This window comes from Octopus bimaculoides, chromosome 2, assembly GCF_046866305.1.
Source record: "Octopus bimaculoides isolate indiv1 chromosome 2, ASM4686630v1, whole genome shotgun sequence".
Classification (NCBI taxonomy): Eukaryota; Metazoa; Mollusca; class Cephalopoda; order Octopoda; family Octopodidae; genus Octopus; species Octopus bimaculoides.
Window position 1 is genome coordinate 47,238,363 of NC_142929.1, and position 18,997 is coordinate 47,257,359.

Below are 18,997 nucleotides of genomic sequence, written 5' to 3' on the forward strand. Positions count from 1 at the left end.
TGGGTTGGGTCTGCCCCTTTGGGGAATATCCGACATGTCATGTAATGTTATGAGTTGAGTCTGCCCCTTTGGCGAATATCCGACTTGTCATGTAATGTTATGGGTTGGGTTTGCCCCTTTGGCGAATATCCGACATGTCATGTAATGTTATGGGTTGAGTCTGCCCCTTTGGCGAATATCTGACTTGTCATGTAATGTTATGGATTGGGTCTGCCCTTCTGGTGAATATCCGACATGTCATGTAATGTTATGGGTTGGGTCTGCCCCTCTGGTGAATATCCGACTTGTCATGTAATGTTATGGGTTGGGTCTGCCCCTTTGGCGAATATCCGACTTGTCATGTAATGTTATGGGTTGGGTCTGCCCCTCTGGCGAATATCCGACATGTCATGTAATGTTATGGGTTGGGTCTGCCCCTCTGACGAATATCCAATGTGTCATGTAGTGTTATGGGTTGGGTCTGCCCCTCTGGCGAATATCCGACTTGTCATGTAATGTTATGGATTGGGTCTGCCCCTCTGGCGAATATCCGACATATCATGTAATGTTATGGGTTGGTTCTGCCCCTTTGGCGAATATCCGACATGTCATGTAATGTTATGGGTCGGGTCTGCCCCTTTGGCGAATATCCGACTTGTCATGTAATGTTATGGATTGGGTCTGCCCCTCTGGCGAATATCCGACATGTCATGTAATGTTATGGGTTGCGTCTGCCCCTTTGGCGAATATCCGACATGTCATGTAATGTTATGGGTTGGGTCTGCCCCTCTGGCGAATATCCGACATGTCATGTAATGTTATGGGTTGGGTCTGCCTCTTTGGCGAATATCCGACATGTCATGTAATGTTATGGGTTGGGTCTGCCCCTCTGGCGAATATCCGACGTGTCATGTAATGTTATGGGTACGGTCTGCCCCTCTGGCGAATATCCGACTTGTCATGTAATGTTATGGATTGGGTCTGCCCATCTGGCGAATATCCGACATGTCATGTAATGTTATGGGTTGGGTCTGCCCCTTTGGCGAATATCCAACATGTCATGTAATGTTATGGGTAGGGTCTGCCCCTCTGGTGAATATCCGACTTGTCATGTAATGTTATGGATTGAGTCTGCCCCTTTGGCAAATATCCGACTTGTCATGTAATGTTATGGATTGAGTCTGCCCCTCTGGCGAATATCCGACATGTCATGTAATGTTATGTGTTGGGTCTGCCCCTCTGGCGAATATCCGACATATCATGTAATGTTATGGGTTGGGTCTGCCCCTCTGGCGAATATCCGACGTGTCATGTAATGTTATGGGTTGGGTCTGCCCCTCTGGCGAATATCCGACTTGTCATGTAATGTTATGTATTGTGTCTGCCCCTCTGGCGAATATCCGACATGTGATGTAATGTTATGGGTTGGGTCTGCCCCTTTGGCGAATATCCGACATGTCATGTAATGTTATGGGTCGGGTCTGCCCCTTTGGCGAATATCCGACTTGTCATGTAATGTTATGGATTGGGTCTGCCCCTTTGGCGAATATCCGACATGTCATGTAATGTAATGGGTCGGGTCTGCCCCTTTGGCGAATATCCGACTTGTCATGTAATGTTATGGATTGGCGAATATCCGACATGTCATGTAATGTTATGGGGTGCGTCTGCCCCTTTGGCGAATATCCGACATGTCATGTAATGTTATGGGTCGGGTCTGCCCCTTTGTCGAATATCCGACTTGTCATGTAATGTTATGGATTGGGTCTGCCCCTCTGGCGAATATCCAACATGTCATGTAATGTTATGGGTTGCGTCTGTCCCATGGCGAATATCCGACTTGTCATGTAATGTTATGGATTGGGTCTGCCCCTCTGGCGAATATCCGACATGTCATGTAATGTTATGGGTTGCGTCTGCCCCTTTGGCGAATATCCGACTTGTCATGTAATGTTATGGATTGGATCTGCCCCTCTGGCGATTCCCTGACATGTCATGTAACGTTATGGATTGGCATTGCCCCTCTGTCAAATCCCCCCACCGTCATGTCATGTAATGTTATGGGTTAGTATGTGTGTATGCATTTATGTATGTATGTGTATGTATCTATGTATGTGCGTATGTATTTATGTGCATATGTATGTGTGTATGTATGTAGGTGTGTGTGTGTGTATGTATGTTGGTGTGTGTGTGTGTGTGTGTGTGTGTATGTATGTTGGTGTGTGTGTGTGTGTGTGTGTGTCTATAAGCCTCTTTCCAATGTTATTTCGATCTTCACAAAAGACATCATGTAGTGCAGCATGGTCTTTCGTCAGTCTCTTCTTCCTGTGTTCATTTTTGAAATTTGTATAAATTTTACTTCTTTTCAGACATATGATGGTAGAGTACTGACTAGTAAAAAATTGAACATTTCAATACCTGCATCTCTTTGTCGTTAATCAAGGTTCTAAAGGTTCCAAACCTACTCAAGACATTTGCGCTGTGTGCAGAGATGATTCCATTACTGAAAGAACTGAACAGAAAATGGGTTTTATTCTTCAAGTGGTGGAGATTTGAGCTTGCAAATTCTCCATATTCGGGGCACCGTGCTCAATGGTATGAGGGTCAATAGAACAAGCTCATCCATGAGTATACATGCCAACCAACTAGGGAATTGGTGAGTACAAAGGGAAGTACTCATGCTCTTGTTGTCCATCAACTTCATGTGTTGGTTTACATCCAAATTGTCAGAGTATGTGGTACACATGCACTGACATTTTGGAACAAAGAGATAAACTGCAGCCCTCCTCTTTTGCCACCAATTTGCTCATTTGACATGTTACTCATGGACACAAAATAGAGGTCTCTTTACCGCATAGTCATCAGCAATGAAAAATGCTACCTCTGTGTCAGCATGACATAAAGGTGTCATTTACATCAACATTCCCGGAGCAGGCTGTCTGTTGTTTTCTTAAACAAGACACTTTATTTTACATTCCTCCAGTTTCACTCAGCTATAGAAATGAGTTGCGATGTCAGTGGTGCCAAGATTGTATCAGCCTTTGCCATTCCCTTCGATGACATTGGTGGCATGGAGGAGGGGCGGCTGGTACGCATGGGTGACTACTGGTCTTCCATAAACAACCTTGCCCAGACTTGTGCCTTGAAGGGTTACATTCTAGGTGTAATCACATGGTCATTCATGACCAAAGGGAGTCTTTTATATGTCCACACTGTGTGTTGTGTTCTTGAGCAAGACACTTTATTTCACATTGTTCCAGTTCACTCAGCTGTAGAAAGCCTTTGCCTTTCCCTTGGATAACATCAGTGGCATGGAGAGGAGAGACAAGTATGAATGGGTGACTGCTGGTGTTCCATAAACAACTTTGCCTGGACTTGTGCCTCGGAGGGGAACATTTGAGGTGCAATCCCATAGTCATTCATGACTGAAGGGAGTTGTTACCCTTTATAAATATATACATATACATAGATTTTTCAACGCATAAGAACAGCATATATAGGATAAAATCCTTACAGAGCAGAAAAATCCGTCAGCAAGCAGCCATGAGACTCGAACTCACATCCCTTCAATTTCCGTTACCATTTAAGCTAAACTGCTTTACTGACAAATTCTTCTGCAATTTAGAATTTAGAATTTCTGCTCTGTAAGGATTTTATCGTGTGTGTGTTGTTCTGTCAGGACTTACATGTTGAAAAATTTTTTTACTTGTACTACAATACATTTCAGCGCTTCAAAAACAAACTTGTTTGTTTACATATGAGCTAATTTATATATGTATGTATGTATATATATATATATATATATGGAGCGTGGCCGTTTTCGTGCGGGTGACACGTAAAAGCACCCACTACACTCTCTGAGTGGTTGGCGTTAGGAAGGGCATCCAGCTGTAGAAACTCTGCCAAATTAGATTGGAGCCTGGTGTAGCCATCCGGTTGCGCCAGTCCTCAGTCAGATCGTCCAACCCATGCTAGCATGGAAAGCGGACGTTAAACGATGATGATGATGATGATGATGATGATATATATATTTCGTTTTTGGATTTGGTTTGCAAGATTTTTTATGTGATTTCATGTGCTGAAGCATATTCTGTTGTGTCTGGGGAGAGTCATTTTCTTATTGTACCTTAAAATTTAACACACTCACCGGTAAAATTTCCACTTATTTCTTATTTACATTTTCCTAAAATTTTCGTTGCGTCTTGCAACCTTTTCAAGAGTCTTGACTCTTGAAAAGGTTGCAAGATGCAACAAAAATTTTAGGAAAATAAAAAGAAAAATAAGTGGAAATTTTATCGGTGAGTGTGTTAAATTTTAAGGCACAATAAGAAAATGACTCTCCCCAGACACAACAGAATATGTATATATCTATATATATATATATATATATATATATATATATATATATATATATATATATATATATATGATATATTTATTTATATATGTGTGCACATATCTATAACCATACATGCATACACATATACACATATATATATATATGCTTTTCCCCTTCTTTCTCCCTTTCCTTCTTTTCTCCTTCTTTCTCTCACTCTGTCTCTTCCTCACTCTCTCTCTTAGTCTCTCCTTATCTCTCTCCCTCTCAATATATATATATATTAGAATGTATCTTATATACAGATATATATGTATACATACACACATACATATATATTATAACACACATTTATATACATACATATATAATGTATATATACATATATATAAATATATACATACACACATAATGCATACATATATATAACATATATAATATGCATTATAGATACTATTTATACATATGCATACACTCTCTCTCGCAATATATTGGGTCATCCCATAAATAATGCGATTTTTTATACTTCTTTCATGCTGGCATGGGTTGGACAATTTGACTGAGGACTGGCGAACCAGATGGCTACACCAGGTTCCAATCTGATCTGGCAGAGTTTCTACAGCTGGATGCCCTTCCTAACGCCAACCACTCCTAGAGTGTAGTGGGTGCTTTTATGTGCCACCGGCATGAGGGTCAGTCAGGTGGTACTGGCAACAGTCACGCTCAAATGGTATTTTTTATGTGTCACCTGCACAGGAGCCAGTCGGGGGCACTGGCAACGACCTCACTTGAATATTTTTTTCACATGCCACTGGCACAAGTGCCAGTAAAGCGACGCTGGTAACGATCACACTCGAATGGTGCTTTTTACATGCCACCGGCAGGGGAGCCAGTAAGCTGCTCTGGCAACGATAACGCTCGGATGGTGCTCTTAGCAGTCCACTAGCACGGATGCCAGTCACGCAGTGCAGTCATCGAATTTGATTTCAATTTTGATTTCACTTGCCTCAACAGGTCTTCACAAGCAGAGTTTAGTGTCCAATGAAGGAATATATATATATATATATATATATATATACATATAATAATATTAGGGACAAAATCCAAAATTACAGGTAAAAACTCAATTAAAATCAATTTATAAAAAATTAAAATTAAATTGAGCTTTACAGAGTAAAATATATATAAATATATAGTTTTAGGGAAAAGAACCAAGGTTCATGAATTCATCGATGAAAATCCACTGTCACATATAGAAAAACTAATAATTAAAAGCACAATAAATGAGTATAATATAATACAAAGTAAATATATATATATATCATCATCATCATCTTTTAACAACCGTTTTTCATGATGGCATGGTTTGACCAGCCAGCATAGATGGCTGGATGGATGGACAGGAAGACAGACAGACATATTGATAGACAGATAGATATAGATACTGATATGCATAGGACAAACCCATCTCATCAGGTACTGGGAAAAGTATCTGATGAGTTGGATTTGTCCTATGCACTCTAGGTAAATGTAGGCTTAGCATGCTATATAAACCATATATAAACAAAGTGGAAAGAGCCACTGTCTGTAGAGTACAAATCTAACTGCATCATAGACTGGGTCCATCTTGAGTGAACACTTGATCCAATCAACATCAATGTTATCAAGATCATTGCAGTTGATAAAGATAAATCATCATCATCATTGTTGTCGTTGTCGTCATCGTTTAATGCCTGCCTTCTATGCTGGCATGGGTTGGACAGTTTGATAGGAAACAGCCAAGTAGAAAACCACACCAGGCTGCTCTGTCTGTTCTGGGATGGTTGTTACAGCTGGATGCCCTTCCTAACACCAACTACCCCACAGACTACACCATAAGAAACAAGTTTCTACCTTCATACCTGCATATATTATCTTTCCATATCTGATGTCAAGGCTGGATAACAGTTTCTTACCTCCAGCCAAAAGTATCTGGGACATTCTTCGGTAGCTATAGTTTGAATAATCTCAGATAATATTGCAATACGAACATTCGAAGTTTGTGCACTTGAATTATGCATTTAAATTCAAGTTTGTGTACCTCGGTTGCACGCTTCCTTAAAAATGCAGTTAATCATTGATTGATCCATGAAACCTCTCTTTCAGTGTAAATTGCCCAATAAATTCTATTGCTCAGAAACGTATGCAAATTCAATTTTCTTTCATAAAGTTCTGGTAATGGTCACATCTAAACTGATGCCAAATTTTCCATGAACAATTTCAGCTGATTCATAATTGGAAAATTTTGTTAAGTTCATCATATTTATTCCTAGCAAATTACTGACTTTTGTTGAATAATAGTTCATATTTGTGAAGTACACTGTATTCTGCAAGTGTTTGAAATCTATCATTAAGTGCAGCAAAGTGGTTAGGTTATACTTGAATATCTCATGATGGAGATTGGTTTCTAAATGTCATATGTTATGCATTTCAACTTTATTAACGTTTCTGCTTCATGGAAGTATTTAGTGCTACTGTTCACTTTCTGCGTTATTCAACTGCTTTTCTGTTGATGAATATTATATGCAAATTAACGAAGATAGCTCCCGTTAAGCTTTATCTACTTTAATTTTAAATAGTTTTATAAATAAAAACTTTTAAAAAATTATTCTCTCTCAAGTTTAAAGCAATGTGCATCTCTCAGTTAATAGTGTGTGTGATTTTTTTTTTCTATGTTAACACCCACACAGAGGAAAAATCAGAAAAAAGAAAAACTGAACATAACAGATGGAAAACCTAGCTACCAATTCATTTTCATGCAGTTCCAAACACTTGTGTAAAAGAAAAATAAATATAAACAAGCAATACTTTTCTGTCGTTAAACTTGTTGCATCCAACAAAATCTTTGTAATGTGGATTGACATTTGAAATACTAGCAATGGAATTATATTGGTTTTTATAGCTTTCAATTGCCAATGAAATATATGAAATGTATAAATATATGAAAACAGTTAATACAAACAGTAAAAGTATCAACAAGTGATAAAGCTATACATTTTATTTTAATGAAAAGCAGCTTTTAAAATATACACTGAGATTATATGTGAATGTGTCTGATTGTACATGGATTATAAATGCTTCTACTGCAGATATGTGCTTTAGCTTCAATTATAGCTGAGTTGTTAAAGCATATTACTATAATTTGTTTCATCTTACACAGGTTATGCTAAAGGAAGAAGTTTAATGCCTGAACAATCTACTAGCATAGTGTAACTTAACTTTTGGAGGCACACTTCTTCACCAATAAGTCAACTGGAGTTTATGTCTATCAGTCTATCGTACTTATAGTCTTGTACATTATTAAACTCAGTGAATTTCATTACCTCTGTAACATTTAAAAACAATATTAATTGCAGAATTGGGGGTTTTATACACCGAAAATTATGCTAACTTAATAAAATATAGACAGGAAAGAGTTGGTATAAACATTCAGTTGAAAAGGTCACAGGGAATGATGAAATGGCCACACTCTAGGATATGCCGAACCATACAGACAGAGAGATCAAGGTTACTAGATTCGATAATGAGGTCTAGGACCATAAAGAAAAGAGATACTTCATGGACAATTAATACTCCTTATACTGACTTTAACTACCCACCTACCAAACTTTTCAAATTTGTTATCCTCATCTTCTGATTTTCACCTTGCTTGTTTTCCAGTTTTCTTGTTGATTAACTCCCAATAACAACAAATTATCTCCCTATTACGACAATTGTAACTCTACCTACATGTGTTTCAATACCCATTCTCCCTCCATTATACACCACTGTCTCTCTGTTCATCTATTTATTTGTCTTTTTGCCTATCTGTCTTTTCTATTCTTCCTTCTCTACACCATGGAAAAGATATTTCTCTTTAATGAAGGACCCTCCCAAAGACATTAGACCCTAACTCTTTCCCAAGACAAACCAATTTATTCTCTTGTTAAATTGCTTACACAAATTCTAACAGCGGGCTCAAGTTGTTACTAAACTCCTCAGGTCTTAATGTTCATTAATACACAAACTGGTATACTGACACAACATACTAAAAGTTTAGTCTCTTTCTCAAGTCATGCTGACTCATAAGAGCTGGTTTCCCAGTTTCCATGGGGTATATACTACCCACCAGAACAAGATATCAGACTATCGCAGGATTACCCATTTTTGCCAGCTGAGTGGACTGGAGCAACATGAAATGAAGTGTTTTGCTGAAGAACACAACACATTGCCCAGTCTAAGAATCAAACCACTATCTTGCAATCATTTGTCCAACACCCTAACCACTAAGTCCTGCACCTCCACTACACAACATACTAACATACTATCTTTAACAGGACATCAGACAACCACAAAGAAGCTCCTTCAGTTAGCAGCAACACATAACTGGGGAAACAGATATTTGGATAACACCCAGTCACTTGGCTGGGTACTTGCAGGCCTAAGATATACTTGATAAAGGCAGAATCATTAGCATCCTGAACAAATACTTAGTGACCTTTCTTCTAACTTAACATTCTCAGTTCACTGAGGTTGACTTTGCCTTTCATTCTTTCAGGGTCAATAAAATATGCATCAGTTGAGTATCAGGGTCAATGCAATCGACTAGCCCTCTCCACCAAAATTTCAGGCCTTGTGCCTGTAGTATAACTGAAAGAATTATTTTTTAAGATGGTGGGGTAAAAAAAGTTAAGGAAATTTTGCAGGTAAAACAAGATGGCCAAACTACAGCAGCATAGATGTTTCATATCGTATTGCAGATCATATAATTTATCATTGAAGATTGAAGGGTGCAATATAGTTTTTCAGCTAGATAGTAAAAGATGGTGTGTTGCAAACAAGAGATGTGAATTGTGCCAGGTTGCTTGGTCAACTAACAGCTTGCTAATTCCCCTTTCCTTATTCAGTATTCTCCATCTTTCTTTCACCCTTCTCTCTCACTTTTCTTTCACTCCCTCTCTCTGTCTCTCTCTCTCTCTTTCTCCAATGAATTGCCTTTACTGCTTCCACATGGCAAACCAATATATTCCCTATTTAAACAGCTCATACAAAAACTATATGTGGTTTTGATAAAGGCCATTATTAGTCTCCTCAGAGTTTAATGAAAACTGCCCAATGAGCTAAGACCAGGAGTTACCCAAGTATAACAATTCTATCAATAACCACAGAACATCACACATCACATTTACAATTTCACTTTGCTTAGTAATAGTTCTCAGATGAAAAAAATATACCAATTTGTTTTGAAAATCTACAATAAAAATTACCCTCAAAAAGATAGAAATACAGAAGATAAATATGAGTCTTTATACTAGACTTTGTCTCGGTTGTTGCTGCTGCTTCATCAAATTAAAATAATAAAATAAATAAAATAAAATACTCACACACTGTATTAAAAAAAAGAGTGTGTGTGTGTGTTGGCACTCCGTCGCTTACGACGTCGAGGGTTCCAGTTGATCCGATCAACGGAACAGCCTGCTCATGAAATTAATGTGCAAGTGGCTGAGCACTCCACAGACACGTGTACCCTTAACATAGTTCTCGAGGATATTCAGCGTGACACAGTGTGACAAGGCTGGCCCCTTTGAAATACAGGCACAACAGAAACAGGAAGTAAGAGAATGTTGTGGTGGAAGAGTACAGCAGGTTTCACCACCATCCCCTGCTGGAGCCTCGTGGAGCTTTAGGTGTTTTCGCTCAATAAACACTCACAACGCCCGGTCTGGGAATCGAAACCGCGATCCTATGACCACGAGTCCACTGCCCTAACCACTGGGCCATTGGGCCTCCACTAAAAACAAAGTATACTAGTAGAAAATATATCATCATCATAATTGTTTAATGTTTGTTTCCCATGCTGGCACAGGTTAGATAGTTTGACTGAAACTGGTAAGCTGGAGAGCTGCACCAGGCTTCAGTCAGTTTTAACTTGGTTTCTATGGCCGGATGCCCTTCCTGACACCAACCACAGTGTGTATCAGGTGCCTTCTACATGTCACTGACATGACTGTTGTTTTGTATTACTGGTACAGGTGCCTTTTACATGTCACCTGCACTAGCCACAAGTAGCTCGATGTGTCATCTCAAGCACAACAAATCACCAAAGGTTTCAGTCACTTGTCATCACTTCTGTGAGATCCAACATCCGAATATCATATTTCACTACCTTGTCCTATGTCTTCCTAGGTCTATCTCTTCCACAGAATCCCTCTACAGTTAGTGAGCAGCACTTCTTTATGACAGTATCTACTCAGTATATATACTAACAAATTATATAAAGGGTACTAATGCACTCTTCTAAACAGTATACTAATACAGCATACCAGTCATTACATTAATATTGATTTCAAATTTTGGCACAAGGCCACCAATTTCAGGGGAGGGGAAAAGTCGATTACATCGATGCCAGTACTCAACTGATACTTATTTTATTGACCTTGGGAGGATGAAAGGCAAAGTCAACCTTGGTGGAATTTGAACTCAGAATGCCAAGATGGACAAAATATTGCTAAGCATTTTGCCTGGCCTGCTAACAATTCTGCCAGCTCACTGCCTTAGTCATTTCATTAACATAGCATTCTCATACAAGGTGACGAGCTGGCATAGTTTTTACAGCACAAGAGAAAGGACTTAGTGATTCTTTCTGGTTCTTTACATTCTGAGTCCAAATCTTACCGAGGTCAACCCTGTCATTCATCTCTCCGGGGGTGGTCGAAAAGAAAATAATTAGCAAGTACTGGGATCAATGCTATTGACTAAAACACTCTCCTCAAAACTGCTGGCTTTGTGCCAAAATCAGAAACAATTCTAATACAGTATAATAAGGAATATATTTAACATTATAACTCAGTCTAATACAAAATATTGAACAATATGTGAACACTAAATGTTTCACTACTAGTATGCTTACACAACTTACTGAAAAGTATAATTCATTACAGCATTAGTATGTTAGGCACTTCACTAATACTGTATTCTAATTCAGTGTAACAAAAAGTATACTAACACACTATAACAAACATTAAACTAACAATATACAAATACAGTATACTAAAGAAAGAATACTATACATACTATAGTAAACAATACACTAACACACACTGCTATTATTGGTGTGTGTGTGTGTGTGTGTGTGTGTGTGTGTGTGTGTGTGTGTGCGTGTGCGTGTGTGTGTGTCTGTTTGTGCATCATATATATTTATCGTGTAGTTTCTTTGTTGAAAGTAAATCGCAATAGATGGACGACAACATGAAGTTATTTCTGGAAAGTAGTTTCTGGCCTGGAGTATTTGTACTTCTGAATTATTCTCAAAGACCAATGAAATGTGTATGAGAGAGAGAGAGAGAGAGAGAGAGAAAAGACAGTAAGAGAGAAGGAGAGAGAGACAGACAGAAAAAGGAGTGAACAATGTAAACACAAGTATCTAAGGCTATATAACTGAAAATAGTGAATGGATGAGGGCAATGTACTAACCTGGTGTAGCTATACATTGTGTACTATCAACTAAACTACTAATAACTGGCATTATCTATACTTTGAAATGGAACCAAAAGACCAGAGAGAAAGTATGTAGCCGTTTAATTGAAAAAAAAAAAAGAAAAAGAAAAAAGAAGAAAGAAAATTGAATAAATACATTCAAACATTACTCCATCAATATCTAATTAAACCTATCCATTTATAATGCACTGTTGAGCAATCTGTGATCATGTTAGAAAGGTAATTGGCCACCAGCTTCAAAGCTTAAGTCAATTTTAATGTAATTAAGTCTCTTTGGTCTTTACTTAGAATTATTAGTCAGTCTCTCTCTAAACACAGACAAAATTTCACTTCCGACACACCATGGTTATTTTCAAACAAATGCAAACCTCCTATTTGAAGACAATGAAAAAAAAAACTGATTAATTAAAGCATATCTCAGAGGGTCCCATAACCCTGTTGTTGTTGTTGTTGTTGTTGTAATTGTTGGTTTTGTTGTTGTTGCTGTTGCCATTGAGGGTACTGCTGAAGAACTGATCTTCATACAATAATTCTAAAGAATATTACACTGGAATGGTTTTCCCAATCCTTTCACTATAAAAAGGAAAGATGTGTATATTGTAGACACAGTGGATTGGCAAAATCATTAGAAAAATCGATTAATGACATTCATTCCAGCTCATTATGTTTTGAATTCAAATCTTACCAAGAACAACATTTTGGAATCATGAAAATAAAATACTAGTCAAGAACTGGGATCAATGGTCTTGACTCTCAAAATAGCTGGCGTTGTGCCTTAAGCATTTAAGCATCTATCCTGAGCACTAGAAAATGCACGAATACATGCAGGCACAGACATGGCTGTGTGGTAAGAAGTTTGCTTTCCAACCATATTGAGTTTAGGGCAGCCAGCTGGCATAAGCATTATCATGTCAGGCAAAGTGCTTAATGACATTTCGTCTGACTTCACATTCTGAATTCAAATTTCACTGGGGTTGACTTTGCCTTTCATCCTTTCAGAGGTCAATAAAATATATACCAGTTGAGCACTGGGGTCAATGTAATCGACTGACTCTTTACCCCAAAATTGCTGGCTTTGTGCCCAAGTTTGAAGCCATTATTAATGTTGGGTTTGAACGGTGGCAAACTGGCAGAATCATTAACATGCCAGAGAAAACAGCAGTATTTCATCTGTCTCTACATTCTGAGTTCAAATTCAACTTTGCCTTTTGTCCATTGGCGGTTGATGGAATAAATACCAGTTGAGCCCTTGGGTTGATGTAATTGATTAGACCCCCACCTCCCCTAAAAAATTTCAGACTTTGTACCTATTATGGAAAGGATTAATGTTGGGTTTGGAATATAAATTCACGTGAGACTTTGATGAACGTTTTAATTTATGACAGATTACATTAAAACAGCAAGTTTATACCATAGAACTATGCTGCTCTCAGGCAGGTTGGTATCAAAAAGGTTAATATGCTAATGCTGTGCAATTTTGTGAAGTACTCAAGAAGGAATATTCCATCATGTGTGAAGACAAAGTTTTTAATGGTATCAATACAATTCAGTAGATGGGCCTTGTGCCTAGAGTAGAAAAGAATACAATTCACTAGTTTATGGAACTCGTCACTCTCGTTATCTACCCCCTGCTGCCTTTCCCCAGATATAATTCAATAACTACATTTTATTCTATCTGCTGTGAGGTCTCCAGTTAAAAGTACTAAAATCTCCAATGATATTAGTCTGTTTACACTGGCAACCAATAGAAGAATTCATGTATTTCCAAAACATCTGCTTCTAAGTAAAAAAAAAATTAAAAAAGTGAGAAACATGAAAAGAAAAACATGAAAAGGAAAATATGAGAACTCTTTAGTTCCTGATTTCATCATTCCTTTCCAATTTTCTCTTAATCTTTCAGTCTTTTACCTAGTACCAGTTAGCAATTGTTATAAAAAGAAGAATACAGAGCAAATTATAGCCTGGAAATATGGTAGGCATTGACACTAACAATTGCCATTAAAACAGCTCTCACTTCTAAAGAAAATAAAAATATCTCTCCATATTGATCAAAGTATCCTTCCCAAACCAGAGGAAATATGTCTCAACTGATTTTTACCTTTGCTTAACATTAACACTTAGATTAGTAAACAACACAGACTATTATTACATGCTCTGCTCTCTATTTGGTTTATCCTTCATCATAGCCATTATTTTCTTTTTTTTTTTGTCTCATTATTTGCATTATCTTCGTTTTCCTTTTTATCCTCATTGATGGCATTAGTGGTGGTGTTCACATTATTATTATTATTATTATTATTATTAATTAATATTAAGGTGGCAAGCTAGCAGAATTGTTAGCATGCTGGGTGAGATGTTGTGCAGCATTTCATCCATCTTTATGTTTTGAGATCAAATTCAACCAAGGTCAACCTTGCCTTTTATCCTTTCAGGGTTGATGTAATCGACTAGTCCTCTCACACCAAATTTCAGGTCTTGTTTTTAATAGAAAGGATTAATTATTATCATTATTATTATTATGAAAAAGGTGGCAAGCTGGAAGAATCATTAGCATGCTGGGTAGTAGCATTTCATCTGTCTTCACATTCAGGTCAACTTTGCCTTTCATCCTTTCGGGGGTCGATAAATTAAGTACCAGTGAAACACTGGAGTTGATGTAATCAACTAGTCCCCTTCCCACAAATTTCAAGCCTTGTGCCTATAGTAGAAAGAATTATCAGACCATCATACAAAATATGCTGCAGTATATAATCATTTGATGTTATCATTTTGGATTCAAACTGCACAGAGGTTAGCTTTAGTTTTCATCATTTTAAGACAGATACGATAAACACTCACCAAGTGTAGAGGCCAATTTAATCATCAACTGTTTTCTGCCCCACAATTCATGATCATGTCATTATGTTAGAAATCAATATTAATTTTCTTTCATTTCATAATTGCTTTTTTAAATAAATAAATGGCTTTTTATTGAAGAATACTCACTTGATAACTTTTCATGTCCATAACACGTTCAAGAGCAACGGAATAATCTGTCCAGTATAGTATCCAGTCATCATTTTCACCAACTTCCTTGAATCCAAATTTCTTTGTCATACGTCTAACTATGTAAAGAAATAATATTAGGCTTGTTTTTGCTTTTTTTTTTTAAATCCAATTTTGTGATTACGTACACAAATACTGCAAGAAAATAAGAAATTATTAATAATAATAATGATAATAATAATAATAATAATAATAATAATAATAATAATAATAATAATAATAATAAGAAGAAGAAGAAGAAGAAGAAGAAGAAGAAGAAGAAGAAGAAGAAGAAGAAGAAAAAGAAGCAGAAGAAGAAGAATCCTTTCTACTATAGGCACAAGGCCTGAAATTTGCTGGAGGAGGGGGACTTGTCAATTGCATCCACCCAAATGTTTCATTGGTACTTAATTTATCAACCCCAAAAGGATGAAAAGCAAAGTCGATCTTGGTGGAATTTGAACTCAGAATGTAGCAGCAGGTGAAGTACTGCTAAGCATTTTGCCCAGCATGCTAACGATTCTGCTAATCCTTTCTAATATAGGCACAAGGCCTGAAATTTTGGGGGCAGATGCTAGTTGATTATATTGACCCAGTACTTGTCTGGTACTTATTTTATTGACCCCTAAAAAAGATGAAAGGCAAAGTCGACCTTGACCGAATTTGAATTCAGAACATAAAGGTGGACAAAATGCCACTAAACATTTTGTTTGGAACACTAATGATTCTGCCAGCTTGCCACCATTACAATGATGATGATGATGATGATGATGATGATGACAATGACGACGATGACAATAATGATGAGGAGGAGGAAGGGGAGGAGAAGGTGGAAGAGAGAAGGAAGAAGGGGAATTGGAAGAGGAGGAACCCTCATAATCAACATATCAGTCCCAACAGATGATAATGAATCTGTCGAAGAGATGGAGAAATTATCTAAATGTAAAGACCTGGAAATAGAGATAATCCAAATGGAGTGCCTCAAAAATTTCATCTATTCCAATATTAACAGATGCTTTGGGAATGATCAGAAAACATGCAGACAAATACATTAGTGAAACACCTGCACTTACAAATACACACAACATTCAGATAAGAACACAACTAAGCAATGTACACATATTATATTGGGTCATTTCCCTATAATGTAGTATGGGTGCTGGCATGGATGTGTGGTAAGAAGTTTGTTTCCGAATAACATGGCTCTGGGCTCAGTCCCACTGTGTGGCACCTTGGGCAAATATTTTTATCTACAGCCTTAGGTTGAACAAAGCCTTGTGAGTGGATTTGGTAGATGAAAACTGAAAGAAACCCGTTGTGTGTGTGTGTGTGTGTCTTTGTGTTGGAGGATGTCTCCCACCACTGCTTGACAACCCGATCTTGGTGTGTTTACATCCCCGTAACTTAGTGGTTCAGCAAAAGAGACCAATAGAATGAGTACCAGGCTTAAAAAGAGAGAAAGAAGTACTGAGGTCAATTCGTTCAACTAAAAATTCTTCAAGGCAGTGCCCCAGCATGGCCACAATCTAATGGCTGAAACAAGTAAAAGGTAAAAGGTAGTACCAAAATACCAAAACCAAAACAAAATACTGCACATGCCAAAGTGCACAGAACCACATTTGGTAGAGCAGTAAAAGCACGCAATAAAACTATGATAATTGAATAACAAGAACAGTGTCAACCTCAAGACTGTTTCTAACAGAGACACCAACAGATTCTGACATGAATATGCTAATCACTGTTACGTTTTATTATTGGGAACCAGCATCTCCTCTCAGATTCCCTACTGCATGCCAGGGCCAATTTTAAGCCAATTAGATTTGTTCAAACTAGATCCCACACCAAGAAAGTGCCCCATGCACACGCTAAAGTAGAGCACTCAATGATGAAATTTTAGTATATCATTGTGGCTAATGGTTGAGCATCAATACTTTTTGATTGGCTAATGGTTGATGCTGAACACTTTTTAACTAAGACATCAATCTTCAGCTCTTAAAGAGTAGAGAACCCCACTGATAATTCTTTACCTGGGCCTTGCACCTCCAAGTGCCAGCTCTACTGCACACAAAAATTTATTATCAGTAATCAGATATCAGCATGCATAAACAAATAATTTGTTTGTTGAAGGTACAAACAAGAATGAAAAACGGGCTGGACTCATTAACATGGTGTAGATTTGGTTGAGAAGATATAACAAAGTCAAAAGACCAGGCATCACAAAGTCATCACTATCAAAATGAATTGAGTGTGTTATGAACAAACAATCATCTGAAAGAAGTTGTTCTCTGATGATGAAGTACAACAGTGATTAACATATTCATATTCTTATTTGCTGAAATGTCTTAAGAATTAATATGTTTGTCATCACTAGGGTGGCGAGGTGGCAGAATCGTTAGCATGCTGGGCAAAATGCTGAGCAGCATTTGGTTTATCTTTACTTTCTAAGTTCAAACACCACCAAGGTCAACTTTTCTTCTCCTCCTTTCAACACTAATCAAATAAATATCAGTTGAGCACTGGAGAATCAGTGTAATTGACTTGCCCACTTCCCTGAAACTGCTGGCTTTGTGTCAGAATTTGAAACCAATATATTTGTCGTTATTTTGATTCTTGCTGTTAACTATGTGCATCATGATTTATTATTGCTTTGCCAACATTTGCATGCATTAGCAAATAATTTGTTTACCGAATGTATAAACAAGAGCTAAAAACTCTTGTCTGGGTTAGCTAATTTAACTGAGGAGACATAACAAAGTCAAAACACAGGGTGTCTCAAAGTCCTCTTACTGTAATGAATCAAGTGTGTTATGAGCACACCTTCCGAATGAAGCTGTTCTCCACCAATGAGATGCAATAGTGATTAACATATTCACATTTGAATTTGCTAGAACATATTAAGAATGAATATATATCATCATTCTGATTCTCACAGTTCACCATGTACATGACAATATCTTATCAAATGTGTAGTCTTTATAAAATGAAAGAGATAGAGAGAGATCCAATTGCTAATAGAATGGATTTTCTATTGAGTAGTTCCTGTATCCTCTTCACCAATTAGTGAAACGTTGCCTGACACACTAAGTCATTAAATGCTTTCAGATGGATTTCCAAGTTAATCACATTTTTATGATATGCAAAGAGATTGTTTTGCTATCATTACAGAAGAAACAGATGCATCTTTCAATTGTATTTCTTAGTTTATTTATCGAAGTTTTTAAGAAAAACTTTTGATTAGATTTCATTGAAGACTTAAGCTTTAAAACTGAAATATAATTAAAGTTCAAGTTTATTTTGCATAATGATGACACGTAGTATATTTACAGAACAACAATATTTGAAAACAAGCACACCTTCAGCTTTAGACACTGGGATAAAAAGAAAACAACCAAATTATCCAGTTATATATGGTCCTTAAAAGAAAAAGGTGTCAGCTATAAGATTCACTGGAAGATCTTGGCCAAGTCTAAGCCTTACACCAACGGCAGTGGAAAGTGCAGTCTTTGCGATATACCAGGAAAAATTTTACCCAACGTATCGAGTAAGAATAGTCCAATGAGATAGCATTTGCCTGCTCCATCATATGATCCCATGCTCACATCGAAGGCACCCTCTGTATTGGTTGTCTTAACCCACTCTGCATGGTATATATTTTGCCATTTACAAAGATGATGCTCTAGCTTTAACCACAAACACTAATGGACCAGCACAAGATTGGTTTAGGAAGGACATTATCCAAATGATGAAAACATTCGATCTTAGCATAACAATAGGTACCAATCTGATGGTTGTCAATTTCCTAGATGTTTCTTTAGATTTAAATAAGAATATTTATAAACCCTATAGAAAGCCCAACGATAGACTTAGCTTATATTATGTAGGTTCCTGCCATCACCCCATAGTTTATAAGAATTTAGTTAAAAACATTAGCAACTGAATTTCTAACCTCTCCTTCAATATAAACATTTTAAACACCAGACCATATGGTTTCAATTTCTTTATGGCCATCCTTGGTGACAGATAATCTTCTGCTTTGATCTCTTATAGAAATTTTCTTAACTAGCTAATTTGCTTGTTGCAAGATCAGCAACTGTGTGTCATTTATTTCCTATATATTGCAAGCTGGAGTGAATTAATGCTATT

The 18,997-nt window shown here is 37.2% G+C and overlaps 1 protein-coding gene across 7 annotated transcripts in view; it reads right to left on the reverse strand.

The window, feature by feature from the left end:
- The window catches only part of LOC106875928 (tubulin polyglutamylase ttll6), a 420,072-nt gene that overhangs the window by 168,477 nt on the left and 232,598 nt on the right, over positions 1 to 18,997 (reverse strand). For all 7 annotated transcript variants that reach the window (XM_014924244.3, XM_089344881.1, XM_014924246.3 and 4 more), the window contains one exon: positions 14,816 to 14,934. In XM_014924244.3, coding sequence (XP_014779730.1) covers positions 14,816 to 14,934 — 119 coding nt within the window. The remainder of the gene's footprint in view (positions 1 to 14,815; positions 14,935 to 18,997) is intronic.